Source organism: Microcebus murinus, chromosome 8 (assembly GCF_040939455.1).
Source record: "Microcebus murinus isolate Inina chromosome 8, M.murinus_Inina_mat1.0, whole genome shotgun sequence".
NCBI classification, from domain to species: domain Eukaryota; kingdom Metazoa; phylum Chordata; class Mammalia; order Primates; family Cheirogaleidae; genus Microcebus; species Microcebus murinus.
Window position 1 is genome coordinate 9350167 of NC_134111.1, and position 21772 is coordinate 9371938.

General features: G+C 55.9%; 1 protein-coding gene across 2 annotated transcripts in view; it reads left to right on the plus strand.

Moving 5' to 3' along the window:
• The window catches only part of TFCP2L1 (transcription factor CP2 like 1), a 50326-nt gene extending 48577 nt beyond the window's left edge, over positions 1 to 1749 (plus strand). For both annotated transcript variants that reach the window (XM_020288535.2, XM_076005465.1), the window contains one exon: positions 667 to 1749. In XM_020288535.2, the coding sequence (XP_020144124.1) occupies positions 667 to 713 (47 nt within the window). In that variant the 3' untranslated portion in view covers positions 714 to 1749. The remainder of the gene's footprint in view (positions 1 to 666) is intronic.
• Positions 1750 to 21772: the final 20023 nt, after the last annotated feature.

The following is a 21772-nucleotide window of genomic DNA, read 5'->3' on the forward strand; positions in this document are numbered from 1 at the left end:
ACTTCTGAAAGGGAAACCCTGGGCCAGGCAATTTGTTCTCCACGAACTCAGTGCCGAGTAGAAGCAAGGTGCATCTGCGTTTTCCTGGAGGTGTCCGGGAAGATCAAACCTGGGATGCAGCGGAGTCTGCAGGCAGAGTGGGGGTGGGACGGGGGCCTGTCCTAAGAGGGCATCAGCCTGCTTGCACTGCTGAGAAAGAGCTCGCGGGCCAGGACACGAGTTTATTTACGAAAGGTAGAGAAAGACCAAGTCCTTCCTGAGGGCTGGGAGGATGCATGGGGGGTGTGTCAGAACAAAAGTCCTCTGTCTGGGTCATGGACCCTGAACCATGACCAGGCCATTCCCCCGTGTTCTGTGGATCTAGCCAACAAGTGCCTTTAGGGGCCTGGGGCCGCAACAGCCCAAGGACCACAGTTGTCCAGAGCCTCCTCGGCTGTAGGTCCTTTCATCCTTGGGCCTTGGGCTACGCTATTGTCAAAAAGAAGCTAAGCAAAGCGGCTGCCAAGGCATGTGTTGAAATCCCTGCTTCTGTCTCACACGTTGCTTTATGCAGCCTCATTTTTGCAATTTCTGCTGACGCCCTAATACCACGCCTTTCCGGACTCCCCAGTACTGTGGTGCTGTGCCTTTCTCCCTGTGAAATGTGCTGGTGTTTCTCTCTTGCAGCCGAGAGCAACGACGGCTACCACATCGTCCTGAAATGTGGACTCTGAGCAGTAGTAGGACCTGCATCTGCCACCAACTCCCAGCCCCACGGACCCGCTTCGACGTAGAAATTGCCCCACTGTCAGCCGGAGCCTCAGCAGGCGAGCCGAGCTAGGAGGGACCCTGTCCAGTCTGTGACGGATACAGACTGTCAGCCAGCAGAAGCCTGCGGACAGAGACGGGGTGCAGGAAGCCAGTGCCTGTTCTCTCTTTCCCCTGGCCTTCAGCTTTGGAGTGCTTCCTTGTTCTTTTTGTTGGTCCAACCCTGATATTCTAAAGAGGGCAAACAGTGGGGGCATCATCTCTGAACCCCCTCGCCCCTTAGTTGGAGGCTCCTTGGGCATCTTGGTGCCCCCTGAATTGGTCCCTGCCTGCCTCTGTCCTGCCTACTGAGAAAGCTCTGTCTCACCCTGCACCTGCACCTGCGTCTCTGGCAGGTGGCTCCACGTCCCGCACTGCTGGCTCCGCAGGAGCAGTTTGCCCTCATTCTCCTGCTTTCATGGAGCCTCCCTTCTCAGGGACCTTGGTGAACATCCCTCCTTCCTGTTCCCGGATGACTTGATAGTAGTGGGGGTATTCTGTGCCTTACACCTCTTTCGCCTTTACCTTGTTTCTGAGGCTCTGCTGCAAAGCCCGAAGATGCACTTGTGTCTCTGCATTGGCACGGTGGCCGCACAGCAGACGTGTGCCTTTCTCCTAGATGCTAATTCTGAGGCCCTTGTGGGGGTTGGGGGTGGGAACAGAAAAAGATGATTTTCAGGCACATTCTCATGAGTAGAAGAGGGATGAGAACAAAATGATTCCTCTTGAGTGACCTCCCTGGGCAATCATGGGTGAGGACGACTAGGAAATGAGCATGCCATTGTATCTTCAGGTGACCTTGACCATTATAATACCAAGAGCAGACCTTGGTTAACCACTGCTGAATTTGCCAAGTTTTCTAGGAACATTGTATTTTCTGTGAGAGCCCCTCATTTACATTTTTATCTTTTTTCATTTGTAGGGGTTATGTTTAGGGTACCTGTATGGAAATGGTTGGATCACCTTTCTGTTTTTTTTTTTTTTTTTTGAGACAGAGTCTCACTTTGTTGTCCAGGCTAGAGTGAGTGCCGTGGCGTCAGCCTAGCTCACAGCAACCTCAATCTCCTGGGCTCAAGCGATCCTCCTGCCTCAGCCTCCCGAGTAGCTGGGACTACAGGCATGCGCCACCATGCCCGGCTACTTTTTTATATATATATATATCAGTTGGCCAATTAATTTCTTTCTATTTATAGTAGAGACGGGGTCTCGCTCTTGCTCAGGCTGGTTTTGAACTCCTGACCTTGAGCAATCCGCCCGCCTCGGCCTCCCAAGAGCTAGGATTACAGGCGTGAGCCACAGCGCCCGGCCGGATCACCTTTCTTAATGGCCTAGCTATGGGAAATTTAAGTATCAGTAACTGGCAGACAAAGAAATTAGTCTTTGTTATGCTCTGGTTCCTGGGACCGGGTGGTCTCCACTGGCCCAGGGCTGCAGCTCTTTGTTAATTTGGGTTAATCTACCAAACCATGGCGAACCCTATGACTACCTGAATAGGATTTCACAGCTTCTCAATGAAGCTTTTGTGGAATGTAGTGCTAGTCTCAAAGCTTGTTAGAATCGGATAAACCTTGCTTTGTAGACAGGCAAACTGGGGCCCAGAGGTGCAAAGTCACCTGCATGATACCATGTGGTGATAGAGTAACCATACAGATTTATCATATAAACTGGACACTTCTGAGAGTGGAAGGGGCGCTGTTAGGATAATAGCCATGGTGTTCCTACAGAGTGAAGATAGGCTCTTGATTCATTTTCCTTTTTCAATGGGGTGGAGAGGGTGGGTTGATCAACAGCTTTATTGAGATATAATTCACATAGCATCCAATTTACTCAGTGTACAATTCTATGGTTTTTAGAATTGATTGTGATCCACAGAATCACAATCAATTCACAGAATTGTCAATTTAGAACATTTTAATCACTCTCAAAAGAAACTCTGTGCCCTTTGGCTGTCAGTCCCCCCTTCCCCCAACCCTCTCCCCTAGTCTCCAAGGCAAGCAAGAGTCTACTTTCTATGTAACATTTACCTATTCTAGGCATTTCATATATATGGAATCATATGATATAGCCTTTTGTCACTGTCTTCTTTTACTTGGTGTGATGTTTCTAGGGCCATTCGGGTTGAGCGTGTGTCAGCACTCAATTCCTTTTATTGCTGAATAGTACCTCACTGTAGGGATGTACCACATTCATTATCTGTTCATCAGTTGATGGACATTTGGGTTGTTTCTGCTTTTTGGCCATTATGAATAATGCTGCTATGAACATATTTGTACAAGTTTTTATATGGACATGTTGTAGTTTCTTTTGGGAATATACATAGGAGTGGAATTGCTAGGTCATGTAGTGACTATATTTAACTTTTTGAGAAACTGCCAAACTTTTTCACAGCAGCTGCACCATTTAATGTTCTCATTAGCAGTGTATGAGGGTTTCAATTTCTCTACATCCTCGCCAACACTTGCCCTTACCTGTCTTTTTGCATCCTAGTGGGTATGAAGTGGTATCTTGTTATGGTTTTAATTTTCATTTCCCTAATGGCAAGTGATGTTGAGCATCTTTTCATGTGCTTATTGGCCATGTGTATCTTTGGAGAAATGTCTAGTCAGATACTTTGCCCACTTTTAATTGGGTTGTCTTTATTATTGAGTTGTATGAGCTCTTTGTATAATATATTCTGGATGCAGGTCTTTTATTGGAGTTATGATTTGTAAAAATTTTATCTCATTCTGTGGGTTTTCTTTGCTTTCTTGGTGATGTCCTTTGCAGCACAAAAGTTAATTTTTTTTTTTTTTTTTGAGACAGTCTTGCTCTATTGCTCAGGCTAGAGTGTTGGGGCATCAGCCTAGCTCACAGCAACCTCTAACTCCTGAGCTCAAGCCATCCTTCTGCCTTAGCTTCCTGAGTGGCTGGGGCTACAGGAGTGTACCACCACACCTGGCTAATTTTTTTTTTCTATTTTTAGTTGCCCAGCTAATTTTTTTCTATTTTTAGTAGAGATGGGGTCTTGCTCTTACTCAGGCTGGTCTAAACTCCTGACCTCAAGCAATGCTCCTGCCTTGGCCTCCCAAAGTGCTAGGATTATAGACGTGAGGCACTGCACACAGCCTTAACTTTATTTTGATGATGTCTAAGATACCTGTTTTTTCTTTTGTCACTTGTGCCTTTGGTGCCATGTCTAAGAAACCATTGCCTTATCCAAGGTCAAAAAGATTTATGCCTATATTTCTTTCTAAGAATTTTTATAGTTCTTACAATGGTCTTTGGTCCATTTTGAGTTAATTTTAGTATATGGTGTGAGGTAGGGGTCCAGCTTCAATCTTTTCCATGTGGATGTTCACTTGTCCCAGCACTGATGGTTGAAAAGGTTGTTCTTTCCCCATCTCTATGGAATTGTCTTAGCACCCTTGCTAAAGGTCACTGGTTCTTACTGGATCTTTTTTTTCTGGGACTTGGTGCTATCATTTGGAAGCTTCCCTTTTTTCTCTTTTTAATTCATTCCTTGTTTGGTCCCACCATTTTTACAGCTGCCTTTCTGTCCTATTCTTGCCAGCTCCCCCTTTGCCTGTCTCGGCAGTACTGGGTCCTGCCTCTCTGACATTCTGCAGTCTGTCTTGGTGAGTGTTCCAGCTCTACACACTAGTCTGAGGGGAAGGTCAAGACCAGTTATTTCCCTTTTTGAGTCACAAGGAAACTGAGTCACTTAGAAGTGGAATAATTTGCTCGAAGTCACACGGCCCATTAGTGGAAGACCCAGGAATGGACCGTGGCCCTTCAGGGCGTCTGTAGTCACTATACCTAAGTGATGCTACTGCCCATGCCAAGTGATGGCAGGCTGCATTTTAATTCTCAAAAGAAATGTGGTGGGCTAATATTTTACTTAATTCCAAAAGAGGGTCTAATAAAGGTCTGTTACCTTAAGTTTGCTGTCAGTCGAGTTTTCCATATTATGACACGCCTCCTGGCATCTGCTCTGCTTACCTTCTAATGGTTATGGTTAAATCTTGTAGCTTTTACAAAGGAATGGAATATAATGGATACCAAAAAGGGTATATGTGGTAATTTGGTACCAAAATGTCTCAGCTGCCTAATTCAGCAGCTTGTCCCTTCCACGGGAGTCAAAGCTATAGGTTTTGTTTTTCATTTGATGAAAGCACAGAAAAGCCGTAAACTTTCCACTCCTTCCCAGTCTTTCCTGTGAGCTCTGAGTCCAGAGGTCTGGGCAGCTCTTCCCAGGGCCCGCTCCTCCCACCCCCAGCTGTGGCTTCTCCTTGGTAGCAGCAGCTTTCTAAAGTGACCCTCGGAGGGAAAGAAGACAGACGTGTGCTCAGGCCACCGTCTTTACCCAAAGCTGAGTTCTTTACTCTTTGTCTACCTGCTGGACAAGTGTCTGTTTGCAGGGCTGTGATAAACCTTTTCCTGTTTACCAGGTTGCAGCTTTACAATCAAGGGACAGAGGCTGTTGAGTAAGGGGACAATAGGATTTGTGTGCCTTTGGAAGGGGCAGGACAGGGTGGGGAGGCCAAAGCCTTGGCTTGGGGTCCGAAACAAAGGTCAGGCGTTGTCCTAGTGACCTCTGGCCCAGGCAGTGTGGGCCCCTTAGGCCGGCAGTTAACCCAGAGAGGGCTTTACCAGGAGCAGCCTGGAGCTGCCAAACAGCGGTCACAAATTTCCAAGTCCAGCATTGCTTCAGGGGCTGGCCTGAGTAACTGAAGATCTGAAAATCATTAACGACCTGATGAAATCAATGGAAAAGCTCCCTGTGCTATTGTCAGTGGGGCAGAGGGAGAAAGCCCCTAGGCTGTCAGAGCTGTGGGGGAGCAGAGGAGGGCTGGGGGTGGGGGCCTAGGTGTTGGCACTGCCTGGGGTACAGGGGGAGGGACCAGCAGGGGACCGAGAGTCGGGGTCCAAGGCTTCAGACCCCCATTCAGCATCAATCTCTTGGCCTCTCTGGGTCTGTTGTTCCCCTCACCCACCCCCTTAGAAATACAGGCTTGGAGACCTGCAGTCTGTGTGGGCCAGTCACAGCATGAATCCATGGTCACCAGGGCTTTCCTGTTTTCCCTCCATGGAAACCCTGCAGTGGGCAGGTGACCTTTGTGTGCGCCCGTCCTGGTGGTCCTGGTGTCACCAGTGCTCCCGCATTGCAAGGCTGTGCCCATCTTCCCGGGAGTCGGAGCCTCTCTGTCACGTGTCTGTAGGAATCGGCCCTAGCTGCTACCTGGGCTCCTGCTCCGTCAGCACACTGGTGGCCCTCGGGTGTTCCTGCCAGCTGGAGACTGGATACAGCGTGGCCTGTTCTGGAGCTACATCGCGGATGTGCGTGTGTGTACGTGCTTGTGTCCGCGCACTCGTGTGTGCATGCCAGTGCACGCGCATGCTGGTGCCTTTCCTCGCTCCTGAGTTTGCCGTGAGCACAGCCAGGGAAGGCCTCAGCTTCGCAAGGTGTGGAGACCTTTGCCTTTGGGGAAAACCAGCTCCCCCAGAGCCAGACAACGCCCTTTTGATCTTACATGACACTCCTGGGAGGGCCCTGTGGGTGGAGCCAGCAGCCCTAGTTAGGGGGACGCCCCCTGAAGCTAGCTCTTCTAGGAGCCTGAGCCACACTGAGCAAGGACCCCCAAGGGCAAGGTCCCTGGAGTTGGTCCTGCACATGACTGCCTCCTGCAGGACTTCGCCCTGCGGGTTGCTTCCTCTGTCCCATTTCCAGATGAGTTGACCAGTGAGGTGCTGGTGAGGCCACCCGGGCCCCTTTCCTAGCACCTGCCTAGGGGCACCCTGAGAGCACCCGAACCCCTGCCAAGCTTCCAGACCCCTCTGCCAAGGCTCCTCCTGGGCTTTCCTCTGTCCCCTGACCCCCGTGGGTAACAGCTAACAGATCCGAGCGGCAGCTCCTGTGCTGGCCCCTCCACCATTCCGGGCCCTTCTAGAGGCAGTGTCCGTAGGAAGTAGCTGTGAGGCGTGGGCAGCTGGGGGACAAGGTGGGGAGGGCTGGCCGGTCCTGCCATCCGGGCAGCCAAACTGCCCCCTCCAAAGGGCCAGCGTGTGGCCTGTCCTCGTGCCCTTTGTGCTGAGGAGCTCTGGAGTGGGCTGCAGGGCCCAGGGAAAGTTCAGGTCTTGACCAAAGAGACAGCAGTATGATCAGCCCACACCATCCCCTCACTTCGGCTATCAGCAGGTGCTCACCCTCACTAGGGGTCAGCAAGCGGTGCCCAGCCCAGCCCACTGCCTGCTTTTGCCATCGATTTAATGACGGGACGTTGTCTGTGAACCCAGTTAAATGAAGTGCAACCCTCCCACACGCACACACCCCCAACAAAATTATGGAAATTCTCTTTCTATTGTGCTTAAACACCGTATCAGTTTCGCCTCTTGGCCCTGAAAGCCTGAAACATTTACTATCCAGCCCTTTACAGAAAACGTTTGCCCACCACGGAGCCAGGCCTCCGTTGCTCTCCTCTTAGGATCATTTAAAGAAAGTCTCAGACAATAAGGGCTTTCAAATAAATTTTTCTTTTTTTTAAAATGTTGAGCTTTGAAGCAAGAGAAGCATCTGAGTCTGCCCTGCCTGCCGCACGTCTGCCTCTGTGGCCGGCGAGCCCTCCTTGGAAGGTTCTGGCCTCCCTCTGGCTCCTGTAGAGCCCACTTTGGCCCCTCAGTGGGAAACACAGTCCTTTGCTTCCCACTTCCCGGCCCATTCCCCAGTCCTGGGGACCTGCTGGCCTTTGGCCAGAACCCTAGGGGGTGATGGGAGAGGGCCTCGTGTGGGGAGGGGCTTTGGAGCTGCGGTTGGTGACAGCCCCTGACCTAGTCACCGAAACCCTCCTGCCCTGGGACAGGGGCAGCCTGGTCTCACCTCCAGCTAGGGCCTCGAAAACTGAGGACCTCTTGACTTCTCTGGGGGCTGCAAACGCCTTAGCTCTCACTGCTAAGGGACCGCTCATGGTGGCCTCTGCCTGGTGGTTTCGAGGGATGGCTCCCTGGCCCTCCATAAGGGTTCCCTGGGCCTGCGTTTCCTTTGTGCATGCCCATCGTGGTTGTCCATGGCCTCGCCAACGCATCTTCACAGGAGAGAGCGCCACATGGGCCACGGGGTGTGGCCCAGTGTCCAGCTGGTTCCGTCTAGCTCCCAGCTTGTCCAGCCTCTGGACCCCTCTCGTCTTCCCTCCGCGTGCGGATGGCAATCCTGCTGTGCGACCCAGTCCCCTGTTGGGAACAGCGAGGGAGCCAGGCTTGGTGCTCCCTGCCTTTGCTTGGGTCTGCTTTGGTCCCCACTGCGGCTCACGGCTCCATCGGCTCACGGCTCCATCGGGGCCCCAGTAGCCTGGCTTTCCAGGTGAGGAGTTAGGGCCCAGGGTCCCGCAGCTGCTAAGGGGCCGAGCCAGGTGGAGCATCGCTGGACCCCACATCCAGACGCCGCGCTCTCATGTGGGGACAAGCTTGCTTGCAGGCGGCGCTGGGTTTGTCCTGAGGCTTCAGTGCTGGGCTGGGTGTGCTCTTCTGGGGAAACCTTTGCAGGGTTTGATTGTTTAAGACAGGAGGAAATGGGACTGTTTGGGGCACCTCTCCCCTCAGCCCTCCCTCGTTGGGGGAAAGCGTGGTTGCTGTGTTCTCTAATGTTTGTGTATTTAAAGTGATTTCTTTCTTAAGTTGTAACCTCCCCGCCTTTCTCCAGGTTGGGGGACTCTTCTCTAAAGGTGGTGGGAGTATCTAGTGGGGTTGTGGCCCTTGGGTGGGTCATGTGGGTGTGTTGGGTCCTGGGGAGGTAGCCATGGAGCCTGGAGTTGTCATACTGCCGTGTTTGTGCCTGAAATAAAGCATATTTTGCACTTGGTACTGTACCGTTGTCAGACAAGAAATCTGTGTGTGGGACTTGGGCTTGGGTCGAATTGCAAATAAAACTCACATTTGTAAGAAACCCCGGTGACTCAGGCCTCGAGTTGTTTTGTTTTGCTTTGGTTTTCTGTTTTTAAAATTGTGGCAAAATATACAAACACATGAAATGTACCGTCTTAGCATTTTTAGGCATGCAGTTCAGTGGTATTCAGCGCATTCACATTGCTGTGCAGACCTGAACCTCTGCGCCCATTAGACACTAACCCCCACCCCCTCGCCCAGGCCTGGCACCCGCCGTCCTGCTTCCTGACTCAAATCCGACCACGCGAGTGGCCTCACGTAAGGCCATACAGTACTTGCCTTTGTGACGGGCTTATTTCGCTTGGCAAGATGTCCCCGAGTCCTTCCGCGATGCAGTGTGCATCAGAACTTCCTTCCTTTTTAAACCGAATGATATTCCACTGTGTGGGTCGCCACGGTTTGCTTATCCACCCGCATCAGCAGACATTCGGGCTCGGCGTACACTTCAGCTGTTGCGAATGTTTCCATGCACGTGGTGTGCAGATTCCTTTCCTGGAGGGACAGGTATGTATCTTTCGGATATATACCCAGAGGCGTGGTTGCTGGATCACACGGGGATTGCCTTCCATTTGTTGAGGAACCTTCCTACCGTTCTCCACGGTGGCTGTGACATTTTGTGTTCCCACCAGCAGTGCCAAGGGTGCCAGGTTCTCCACCTTCTTGCCTACGCTCGTTACTTTGGTTGGTTTGCTTTTCGGTAGCAGCCACCGTGACTGGAGTCCCCGGGTCTTGGAAGCGTGAGCAGCGGTGTGCTGTGCTGCACGCTGGACGGCACGTTTGCAGAGCTGTCCCCCGAGGTCCCTCATCACCTCCCACGGGGGTGAGGCTGCAGCCTCGCCAGCCCCCACCAGCCTTCCTAGGCCGGCCCGTGCCCTGCCCTGGGCTTCCCTGCCCACACCACACCCCTCGCTGGCCGGTCCGTCCCCAGCGCTCCATTCCAGTCGCATGTGTGCCCCTGTGCCCACAGCTGTGGCTCCTCCATGACCCCACTGGTGTTCCCTCGTGGGTGGCGCCCCTCCCACTGCGCTGGGGTAAAGCCCCCTCTCCTGCCTGCTCGCCTGCACGGCTCGAGCGAGGAGGAGGGAGGTCCTGCGGGTCTTGGGCTGGAATCCTGATTCGCATGACCCCGTGAAGTGGGACCCCACCGCCTAGCAAGACTGCGGGGCTGGGTGGGACGGTGCGGCGTGGCAGGGAGCGCGAGGCTGGGGACAGGCCGGGGCTCCCGGGAACACGTGTGCAGGGCAGGCGGGCGCTGAGGTGGGAGCAGCTGGTGTTTTCCAGGACGGCAGAGGCCGTCGGAGCTGAAGGGGGGTGGCAGCATGAGGTCGGTGTAGACGGGCGTGGGGGCAGACCATGTGTTTTCAGGGTTGCCACCACCCACACATTCTAAGTCCCATCAAACATACTTGGACGCTTTCATTTCATTTTCCCTTCAGCAATGCAGGCCCTGACCTGCCAAGGTGACTTCCTGCGGGCTGGAGGGCTGCGCCCTGCCCTTTGGCTGTAATGACAGGCCTCACGCGCCGTGGGTCTGTCTGCTGTGTGTTCTCAGCGCGGGGGACGCAGCGCTCGGGCCCATACGGTGAGAAGGGTGGTGCCTTGGCCCACTCAGCAGCGGTGACGGAGCACCACGGGCTGAGCGGCTTACAGCCGACATGTGTCTGTTTCTCTCAGTTCCAAGGCCGACAAGTCCAAGGTCAAGGCACCGGCAGAGTCGCTGGCTGGCGAGGGGCTGTGTCCTGGGAAGGAGCTGCCTCAGGCGTCTTTTGGAATTATGGACACTAACCCCACTGAGGAGGGCTCCACCCTCACGACCGAATCACCTCCGAAAGGCCCCAGCTCCAAATGCCATCACCTTGGAGGTGGCTTCCCCAGGAACCAGGGGAGGGAACACAAACACTCAGCCTCTAGCAATGGGACTGCGTTCAAGGGCTCAGACTGTAACGAGGGACCTTGTCAAGGTCACCGGAGCTGGGAGTTGCCCTGCGCCGCCCGCCGCCCTGCCTTTCTAGTCCAGCTGCTGGCCGCCCCACCCACCTGCCCCGCCTCTGCCCCGACAGGGAGCCCAGACTCAAACCAGGAAGACACCAGGAGCCGATTGTGTGTCCTTAGAGGCACCTCCCGGTAGCCGAGGCCTGGGGCGGCAGGGCTCCTTCCCGTCAATTGCAGGGTAACCGGGCAGGCACGAGCGGGGCGCACCCACTGTGGCCTGGACCCAGGTCCCGCCGCCTCCCACGGCGGGAGCAGAGCCCCCCTGCAAGGTGGTCCGTGTCCAGCAGACGCTCCCCGAGCCGGGGTGGGCACGAAGCTCGCAGGGTGTTCCCGGGCTGTCCGGTTTGCGGGCAGCAGGTGCAGCGCTGCGGTTCTGGGCTGGGCGGCAACGCCCGAGGGCTCATCCGGCAGACAGTGGGCAGCGCGCCCACAGCTTCTGACGCAGCAGCCTGAGCTGGGCCTGGGAATTCGTGCTGCTGAGGAGTTCCCAGGTGACGCTGGCGCTGTTGTCCAGGGACTACACTTCGGGAGCCCTGGTGTGGTGGACGACAGTGCCTGGCTTCAGACCTGGCTTCCAGCTTTGTGACCTTGTGCAAGGTCGTCTAGCTTTTCTGTGCCTTGCTTTCCTCATGCATAAAATTAGTCTGTGGGGACTGACACTCATGCCTGCCTCGTAGGATTGTTACACAGATAAGAGAGTTTAATGAAAGAGTGTCGAGCCGCCCTGGCACAAGGGAACCCTGTAAGAGGCCGGAGGTGTCGCTGCGTGGTCTGTGGCTCGCTGGGCAGGGGGGGCTGGTGGCCCGGCTGACAGCCAGTGTCCCGGAGCATCAGAGGCTCCAGGAGAGCATGTAAGGCACAGGCGTGCCACCCGCAGAGCCCCACTCAGTGGCAGGTGGGGGTGGGACCGAGAATCTGCGTCTCTAACAGGTTCCTAGGCGGTGCTGTTGCTGCCGATTGGGACCACACTTTGGGAACCACTGTCTAGGAGGCACCTGCCCCGTTTCTAGAAGAAGCCACTAAGTGGGAAATGAGTCACTCACGATGCAGACCAAGTGTGAGCAAAGGGTTGGGGGGAGGAGGACTAGGGGACTTTAGGGTCAACTGACACAGAGGTCACCTAGAGCTGAGGAGCTGTGTCGCAGCTGTGGGGGCCTCCCACCCTCCCTGTAGGGGGAGCTGACTTGAGTTGTGAACCTGTGGATGGCCCCCCTGGGGGCAGAGGGGCCTTCTAGGTGCAGGCACAGAGGCCGCCAGCTCTCCACCCTGCCGTCTGCTCTAGGCCAGGGACAGTGGCTGGTCCTCCTGAGTCCCGGGACGCCCGGGGCTGCAGCAGCTCCCGCGGTACTGACTGGAAGACCAGAGAAAGTCTCCAGTCGGAAGGTGGAGGGGGCGCCCATTGAGCCTCTGCCAGGTAGGCTGGAGGTTCCACCAGGAGGATGTCAGACAGGGGGCCCTGGGAGGCTGACTCACAGGGACTAAACCCTCAGGAGCCTGAGGGAATCAGCCCTTATAGGAAATCGGCCCTTAGGGCTCTGGGGAGCCTTGCACCTGGGAGAGGTGTCTGAGCAAGTTCTCCCAGCTAAGCCCTGGCTGGAACAGAACCGCCTTTCCCCCCAGTCCTTGCGCCGGGAAGGGCAGGTGCTGGGGCTGCCATGCTACAGACACAGGACCCGCCAGGGTGACCCAGCCTGCCAGGGGCAGAGCCCCACCCAAGGCCCTGTGAACACACCTTCCAGGAGGGCCGTGTCCCCGCCTGCTCCCACCCTGCTCAGCCCCTGTAGCCTCTTCAGGGAAGAGCCTGGTGGCCGGGAGGCTTCTGGAGCTCGGTTGGGTTGAATATTAACCTACCTTGATTGGGTGGATCAATATTTAAACTCAATTACAAGGGAAAGGGGTTATCTGGAGAGGGCTTATCGGGCAGGAGCAGCTATTGGAATATCTGATAAGCGCAGAGGCTGGCCTGGAGTGGGCGGAGGGCCGGCTCCAAACACAAGTCCAGAGAGGAGAAAGGCAGATGGAGGGAAATCAGCCACTGTCCCTGCGCCCTGCCCCCTCCCTCCCTCCTTCCCTCTCTTTGCTCCTCTCCCTCCATTCCCTTTGTCCGCATATGCTTTCTGAGCATCAAGGGAGGGCCCAGGTCGTTCCTTGCACCCGTAAATCACAGCACTTGCCAGGCCCTGTTCTTCCTTGGGGTCCCTGTGGGCTCCTGTGCCCGGCTGTGACTGTCAGCCTGTCTGTCTGCCTCTCCCACGGGGGACAGCTCCTGGGGGGCAGAGGTGCCTGATTGCTGCCACTCTGGAGTCCAGCCAGGGCCTGCCAGGGGTGTTTGTTGGATGCGTAAATGACAGTGCGGGGCAGGTGAGGGGATGGGACCCAAAGGCCCTGGCGAAGGAGAGCCTGAGCTGACCGGGCCAGCCTCGGTGGGACTCCAGATTAGCGAGTCGGCCTAGCGCACAGAGATCGGGACAGAGGACGGCGAGTCTGGGTGGGGAGTAGGGACTGGGAAGAGGACCAAGCATGGGCACAGGGACAGCGAGTGGTCGCATGAAAAGGGCCTTCCCCAGGCAGGGACCTGCCTTGTGCCTCCTAGATTTCTGAAGGGATCCAGAATGTTCCACTTCAAAGAGGGGGTTTCATTTGTTTGTTTTTTCTGAACTCGCCTTATCTGCCTAAAAGCAGAGCCCTCCAGCAGAATTCAGTTGTGGTAAATCCCACTCCCTGGGAGTTTCGAAACCAGGGCGATTGACTCCCATCACTAGAGGGGAGAAGTTGAGAAGTCAGCACTGGCACCAGGATAAGAAGCCACCTAAACAGACATTGTCCCCAAACCGTCCCATCGGCACCTGTTCTCCTAAGGCCCATTTATCTTTCCAAAAAGTAACTCATTTCCCATAACTGCCCTTCGCACCCACTCCCCTAAGACAGTGTGCGAGTCCCACATTCTGCCTCCCCCTCAGGTCTCACTTTTCTGTGAACCCCTGCAGAGGCATGTGAATACAAATCCATCTTTTTTCTTGCTAATCTATCTTTTGTTAGTTTAATTCACAGGCCTCCAATCACTGAACATAAGAGGGTAGAGGAAAAGTTTTTCCTGCACGTTTTCAGGCAGCTGTTAAAATCTCCTCTGTGCCCACGAGGAGGCTGAGGCTCAGAGAGGCTGGATCGCTCACTCCAGGACACCAGGCAGGGGGCGAGCCTGGCTCTGACCCAGTCTGTCAGCTCCAAGGACTGCTGTCTTTCTGCCATGCGCGAGGCTCTCGGGAGGGAGGGAGCAGATGGCAGGGAGCACATGCATCCTGGCTAAGGTGCTTCTCCGAGCTGGGAGGGAGGATGCTGGGATGCCTAGGTAGGTGGGGAGACTTGGCGCGTGCCCTCAGGGAGGTGTGCCGTTGGGAGAGGCTGCACACCACAGTTCTCTCTTCTCTACCTCCGCCAAGTCCCCACTGTGCGCTTGGGGCCTGTGGAAAGTGGGGGCTGGAACCACTTCCTCCTTCCTGGCACTGCACCCCTCACCTACCAGGGATGCAGCAGGGGGCTGGCTTGGGAAGCCTTCAGCTTGGAGCCCAGCCCCCGCTGGGGACCCTGGGTCCTCAGCTTGTTTATGGTCCCCGAATGGGCATACCCCCATCCCACAACCTCAAACATCCTGCTGGGAGGGCAACACAGGTGCAGCTCTTCCTCCGGGCCCCGGGGGCTTCTGAGCTCTGGGGTCCTGGCCCAGCCCCTGCCTCCTCAGGTGCCGCCTGCCTACCCCGTCTCCAGGGGTCTCCAGAGACTGCGACTTCCGCAGATGTCCTTGGCCCCCACTGCGATGCCCCTGGGAAGCCAGGTGTCACCTCCTTCACAGCTTCCTTCCTCTGCGAGTCGTCCCTTCCTGGGAGAAAGCGGAGCCCGGAGCTGAGCCGACCTGGAAGGGGGACCTGGCTCTGACACCTAGAGGCTGTTTGCCATTTAATCTCCCTCAAGCTCAAGGCCTTTTCCTTTTTTTTTTTCTTTTTTAATTTCAGAATGTTTCGGCACACACGTTTTGGTTCCATGCTTTGCTTTGGTATGGCGCAGTCGAAGTGGAAGGCGTGCCCTTCACCCGGACGGCGTGCGTCGCGCCGTGCCTCACGTGCGGATTCACTTTCTTTAAACTGAGGACTAGTGAGACCTACTTCAGACAACTGTGACAATGAATAAAAACATAGATATTCTGAACGAATAGATATTGAGGGGTGTTTTTGTCATGCTGCTTAGAGCCTTTTGGCCTAGAATTCCGAGTTATGGCAACTGTCACTCTCTGGACAGCCACACCCTCGGGACTGGCCTCCTGGAAATGCCCTTCAGGGAGGACTCTGGCTTTTCCTTTGGGCCGTAAGGGCTCTCCGGCCTTCCCGCTGTGACTGGCCTGTCCGTTTCACAGCCTTCCGCCCCATCCCCCACGGCAGGGATGTCTGTGTTTTGAAATTAGTCTGACTTTAGGAAAGAGGCCACGGGGGCCTGGGCAGGACCGTGTGTTCTAAGCAGTGTTTTGGGTACTGTTTTATTTGTTGCTGGTGACTCAGGAGTTTGAAGAATGGGTCTGTGTTCTGAGGTGAGGAGGTCTACGCAGGCCTGCCCGCAAAGTCCGAGGAATTTGAGAGGCTGAAGAGAGAGGGCGGCATAGCCAGTTTCTCGGAGAGAAGCATTTGCTAGGGACTTATAAACAGAGGTTATGTCCCAGGCAGCCGAGAGGCAAGGTGGTGGGTCTCCACGCTGCTACCCGACCGGACCGGGACTTGTGTACCTGGGAAGGCGTGTGCGGGACCCCTGAGGCCGACCCCGCAGGGAAAGCAGCACGCTGTGTGAGTCTGCCTGAGGACAGCATTGTGGTCAAGGTCATCCCGTCTAAGGGTGGCATTCATGGTAAAGGTAGATAAAGTGCAGCGCTCAAAGGCATTCCCGGAACGGGTTAATCAGCCAGCCCCCGAGATGGAGTTGCTTCAGCCTCTGCGGTCTGTAGACCAACGAAACTGTCTGCAAAGCATTCGAAAGAAGACTCTCAAGAATATAAAACACCACCACTATGATAATCATTATTAGAAAGAGATAAGTTGGAAATATCCTGAGAAGATTGAATTAAAATGCAATATTCTCCCATCATGGCCACATCAGATAAGCAATGCTGGACTCAGCAAAAGCAAGCCCGAAATGCCCTTGGCTTCGCACGTGAAGGTTACGTCTCCTTCATGCCTCAGGCCCGAGCCGGTGCCAGGGCTGCCTCCTACGTGGTCATTTAGGGACCCGGGTTCCTTCCATCCAGCGGTTCTGCCGTTTCTTCGAGCCTTGGATCCCCCACTTGACCCTTTGTGCGGCCGGAGGAAGGGACAGGGGAACCTGGAGGACGGAAGGAGAGGTGCTCCAGACCAGGCTGGGAGTGGCGTCCTCTCCTCTCCTCACAGTGACAGGTCCCCGCCCGCCAGCCTGGTTGGGCGGCTGGGACGTGCGGTCTGGCCGCAGACCCGGTCTTCTCTGTCGCAGCGGCATTGAGAGCATGGGTGAATAGGACCCACTGGGTGGAATGGTGGAAACACAAATTGCTGACCTTATGCTGTCCCCTCCGTGCCAGCTCCAGCCTGAGTCTGTAGACGCCGACGCTCGCTGCAGCCCCACTCGGGCGCCAGCATCAGCCCTGCTTTCGGAAGCAGCAGGGGTTCACTCCCTAACCCAAGAAAGGGCTTGACTCTGACTGCAGGTCTTCCAGCTCAAGCCTGTGCGCTCAACCACCCCTCTACTCTGCCTTAAGAGAGACACGAGCTAAAGAAAGACAAGGTAAAAAGTGGGCTGATCTTTAGGGGTCCTGCCTCGTAGTCATTCTTTTCTTTCTTTTTTTAGCCAATGGTCATTCTGAGCCCACAGTGCAGTGCGCCAGGCACTGCCATGTGGGGCAGGGGCAGTGCAGGGTGACTCTCCACCTGTGTAGCCATGGGGGAGACCCAGGAGTTAAGGGGTGACTGCAATCTCCCACCTCGTCCACACTCTTCTGGTGGCCTCCCAAACCCAAGTGTGTACACCGGTGTCTTTAAGAAAAAAAGTGCATTGTTGTAGGAAAGACAAAAGTGGCCTGCCGGATTCCAACGCCCCACCACCAGTGTGTGTACACAAAACAGAGCCTGGGGCCAGCACACAGAGGCCCACTGTCAGGCGAGCCTGGGGCTCCCGTCCCAGGGCTGAGTCTGTGGCACAGAAGTGTATGGCGACTGGCAGGAGAACACAGCTCCCACGTGACACAGCTGTGGCTTCGGGGCTGAATTCCAGCCAGACCCCACGTCGTGCAGTCCTAGAGAGTCAACGCTGCAAGGAACCCTAGGGTCACCCACGTCTGTGGTCTTCAAACTTGCCCTCCAAACCTTCGGTAAAGGAAACCGCATGTGGCCGCTGTGCCAAACAAGAGCTGCTCCCAGGGGCCAGATGGGCTGGCTGGGGCTCTGAGGACCACAGGCCGTGTGGGCAGGGGTGAAGCTCTGAGCTGGTCTCGCCTCTTTTGTTTTTGCTGCTGCTGGGAAGCTAGGGCCCACAGAAAGGAAGCAGCATGCCTGGGGGGCCCTGGTGACTTGGTGGCCCATCCAGGATGAAAAGGAACCCAGGTGCCCAGGTGCCAGGTGTTTTCTCTGTACTGCACTTGACACGTCCCTTCCCACACCGGCCAACTGTCCCTCTCTCCAGACACCAGCAGTGCCTGCAATTCGATTCTGGCCCTACCCACTCAGAGTCAGCGCAGACTCCACAAGTCACGGGCTCAGGCCCACCAGACTGCCCCAACTTCAGATGCTAGTTGCAAGTGGTGAGTCCCCAGGTCACCCACACTTCTGTTCGACTCAGCTATACATGGGAGGTTCCCATGATCCCCTCCTTGAATTCGATAATTTGTTCACAAATTATCAAACGAATCAGAGAAACTTGTTTACTAGTTTGTCATATCATTAAAGAGGGTGATACAGGAAACACATGAACGATCAGATGAAAGGAGAGTGAGGTTGGCAGGGTCCTAAGCGCAGGAGCCCCTGTCCCCATGGAGAGGGTGTGCACCAGCCCAGAAGCTGAGTCTCGTACTTCAGGGGCCTCCCTGGCGGCTCTGTCACATGGGCATATTGATTATTAACTCACTCTCCAGCCTCTCGCCCCTCCCCAGAGGATGGGGAATGTGGGGCTGAAAGCTCCAAGCTTCTAATCACAGCTTGGCCTTTCTGGTGACCAGCCCCGCCCAGGAGCCCCCCAGGAGTCGCCCCACTGGAGCAAAAGATGCCGCTGTCACCCAGGAAATTCCAAGGGCTTTAGGAGCTCTGTGTCAAGAAACGGGGTCAAAGACTAATTACTGGAACAAAAGATGACCCTACTCCTCTGTCACTTAGGAAATTGCAGGGGTTTCGGGGGCTCTGTGCTGGGCCACGCCGGGGGATCCCGGAGAGCGTGGACGCATGTGCGTGGGGCGTGGGAGGCTCGGGAGCTGGCCCTGCGCCCCGCAGTGAGGACGCCGGGGCTGCGCCGGAAGCAGCCAGGGGAACCCAGAGCGGAAGCCCCGCCAACACTGGAGACGCTGACGTCAGTGAAGAGGCTCTGGGAATCGGCACGAGGCCGCGCCACACGACCCTGACCTGTGTCGGGCAGGTGAGCGGTGGAACGGAGCAGGGAAGAGAAACCTGATGCGACACCCGCCGAAGCTGGTGTCCAGGACGCCCTGGGGAAAGTGACGTGGAACGGCCAGGGCGTGGTCGGCGTGCAGGGCGGGAGGGTGGTGGGTCGGAGGGGCTCAAGGCTGGCAGTGGCTCCCTAAATGCTCTATGTGTGGGCCCGGTGGTGACCAAGTGGGCGTCCACTTTGTGCGGAATCAACGAGCTGTGTGCCCTGTTCTGTACGCGCATTGCATTTCACGGCCAAGGTGGGTTTAAACAAGAGGGAGGAACACTCAATGAAACGTGTTGCTCCACTGAGAAGAGCCTGCCCCGGGAGTGCGTGAGCCAGCGCGGGCAGTTCCTGCGGCTCCAGGGCACTTTCTGCTACCTGCTCCTCTGTACCACCTGCCTGCGTCCAGTTTCTTCCTCACACTGGTGCTGGCAGTGCCTGGCCGCGGGCCCCGCTTCCCCGTGCTGGCATGAGCGGTCAGTGCGGCGCCTGCCCTGAGCCCGTGCCCACGGCACACCCCGGCCTCACGCCAGGCAAGGGCGTGTGGCCTGGCCATTGTGCTGCTCCACCGAAGCTGCTTGTTGAGAGCTTGAGAGCTCGGAAACATGAGGGACCTCACAACGGTGGGGGGGGGTGGCTCGGACGCGGGCCTTTGCCTTCCTGGCCTCCTGCACGCTGGCGTGCAGGAAACCCCGCCCTTAGGAGCAAGCGCTCAGCTGCCCACCCACGAGGCATTTCGGCCACACCTGGGCCAGCTGGTGCGTGGAAGGACTTGGCAGATCCACCCCCAACCGCTGCTCTGGGCCCTGGCTTCTGAGTCCATTGAATAAGAATAATCACATCTGCCTCCCAAGGACAGTTGCCTGGTTTCGAGGCAGTGACATGGGGAAAGCACCCAGCCCCGCGCTTGCATGGGAAGGGCCCAGTCATGCATGTGGCCCCCTTGCCCGGGCCACCTTCCTTTCTGTGGGCTTCCAGGTGTGTCCAAACCCAGCCTGACTGTGCTCCTGTCTGGCTTCACATCTTCAGTCCCCTTACCTGCCGCAGGGGGCCCTCCTGACCTCCTCTGAACCCAGGTGAGGTGAGATGCCCTCTCATCCTCCCATTGGACAGGACCCCTGGAGCAGGACTTGCCTATTCAGCTTTGGATCCCAGGTGCTCCTGCACCAGCCCGGACGTGGACACAGCAGGAGAGCGGTCCATGGTCCTCGAGAAATCCTAAGGGCCCAGAAGCCCCAGCGAGGTGAGGACAGCCATCAGCTGTCCAGAGCAGTCCCAACCCTCAGCTCTTGGTTCTGCCCATTACTCTGGGTACAGCTCACTCTAAACAGTAGCAGCAATGCTGGGGTTACATCCAATGCAGTAAATCAAGCACCAGTTTAAATGTACCAGTGGGTTTCACATTTAAAGAAAGCCCGGAAGGAGTTAGTTCTTCAGGAGAGTAAAGGATTCTATTGTAATGCAACAAAGCCCACCTAATATTTTTCTTGTATAAATTCAGGTGTTGGACTTCAGGAGGGCCAGGCTACCCTGGGAAGCTTCCTCTGGGACAGCAGTTAGCATGCAGGACATTTATAGGTGGTCCTCTTGAGAGCACACTGTGCGGAGTGGGAAGGAGAGGTCAGGTTGCCACCAAGGTCCCTGGAGGCCTTAGCAGGCCTTAGCTGCAAGCTGGGACCACAATTCAGAGTTGCCCACATGGGGTGAGGTAGCCAGGCCTTTATAGCTCCTGCTGGCCAGTGCCTGGACGTGGGCCACCCGGAAGGGGCATGACCTTGAGTGAGGCAGTCCTTGTAGGGAATAGCTCAGGGCTAATGGCCAGCGCCCTCACCCCACAGCTGGAGGAACACGTCCTCCATCCCGGAAGGGGAATCCAGGTGGCCACCAACGCATGCACCACACTCTGGCACGTGCAAACTCCCACAAGGAGAAAGAAGACAACCTGCTATGCCAGGCCCTGTGCTAGGTGTTTTGGATCCATTCTCTCAGAAAACTCTCACAATGGCTCTGCAAGGGGGGTGTTATGACACCATTTTCCAGACAAGGAAACAGGGGAGAAGGAAGGTAAGTTATCGGGAGATAAGTTATTGGGACATCCCCTCCCACCACCACGATGGAGCACACTCCATGCTCCACACCTCCCGCCCAGCCCTCCTTGCTGTGGGCCCGGCTGCAGGTGCACAGACTGTCCAGAGACTGTGTCCTCATGGGCCTTGTCACTGATCAGCTCCCGACCTGCTCCTGCTGAATCGGAGGAGGTGGGATCTGGGCTGAGGCCCCGAGAGGCCGACCACAGGATCCAGGGCCCAGCAAGGGATCCAGGAAAGGCAAAACAAGGATCCTGGCAGAGGACAGCTGGTGTTACAGCTAGTTCCCAGGCAGGATCAGGGTCAGAGCTGGGCAGAGTCAGGCAGACCTGATGGTGGTGACAGCCTGCCTGTGAGGACGTTATTCCCAGACACTGGGTGAGCAGTGCTTGGCCCTGGGGCCCAGGCTTAAGCCAGACATCACCCCAGGCTCAACAGGCTCCTGGATAGTGGACGATAATGGTGGAAAACAGAGTAACAACTGCAAAAGGCTGGGATGAATCCTCTGAACATGTGAGCAGCTGCCGTCTGTCCAGAGGCTGCCTGCTCTGGGCACCAGGCTGGGCGCTGGGGGTACGCTGCGGCTCGTGCTTGTGCAGAGCATCCCCACTTCTGCCAAGGAGGTGACTAAGATCTGAGGCTGGCTCCAGTGTTAGGGCAACGTGTATAGCTAGTGTTACAGCTCATGACCAGGGAAAGCACATGAAGAGTCAGAAAATACTCTTTATTCTGGGCAGGTTCAACCCAGCAAGTGTTACAGCTCTCTTCCTGTCTTCTGATCTTCTGACCCCCCGTCCTTGTTCTCCTGCTTTTATACCCTTGGTAGGGCTCAAAAAGTGTCCAATCAACTATAAGCTTTAACATCCAATCAGCAACAAGCTTTAACATCCAATCAGCAACAGTGGGATTCAAAAATTACCCAATCAGGATCATGCAAGCAGTGGGGCTGGATGACAGGAGGCTGCCGAGCACCAAGCGTGGCCTGGGCAACAGACGTCAGCGCGGGCAGGGCCCAGAAGCAGGCAGTGGCACGTGGGCCTGGGGCATTCCAGCACGCAGGGCCCCGGCAGCTCTACCGCTGGCCCCAGCAGCGTGCCCACCAACCAACCTCGCAGCGCTGGCCCGCAGAGATGCGGAGCGACAGGAGGCGGCAAAAGGTGCCTGACATGTCCCGCATCACCAGGCCACACATCACGAGGGCCAGAAGTAGAGCACAGGCCCTCGGGGCTCGCTGTCCTTCCCCAGCCTCGGGCCCTGGCCGGAAGTGCCCGTGCCAACGGAGGCCCCGCATTGAGGAAAGCGCCTCGCCTATTGGTGTCCTTGGCGATGACCCGAGGGAAGACCAG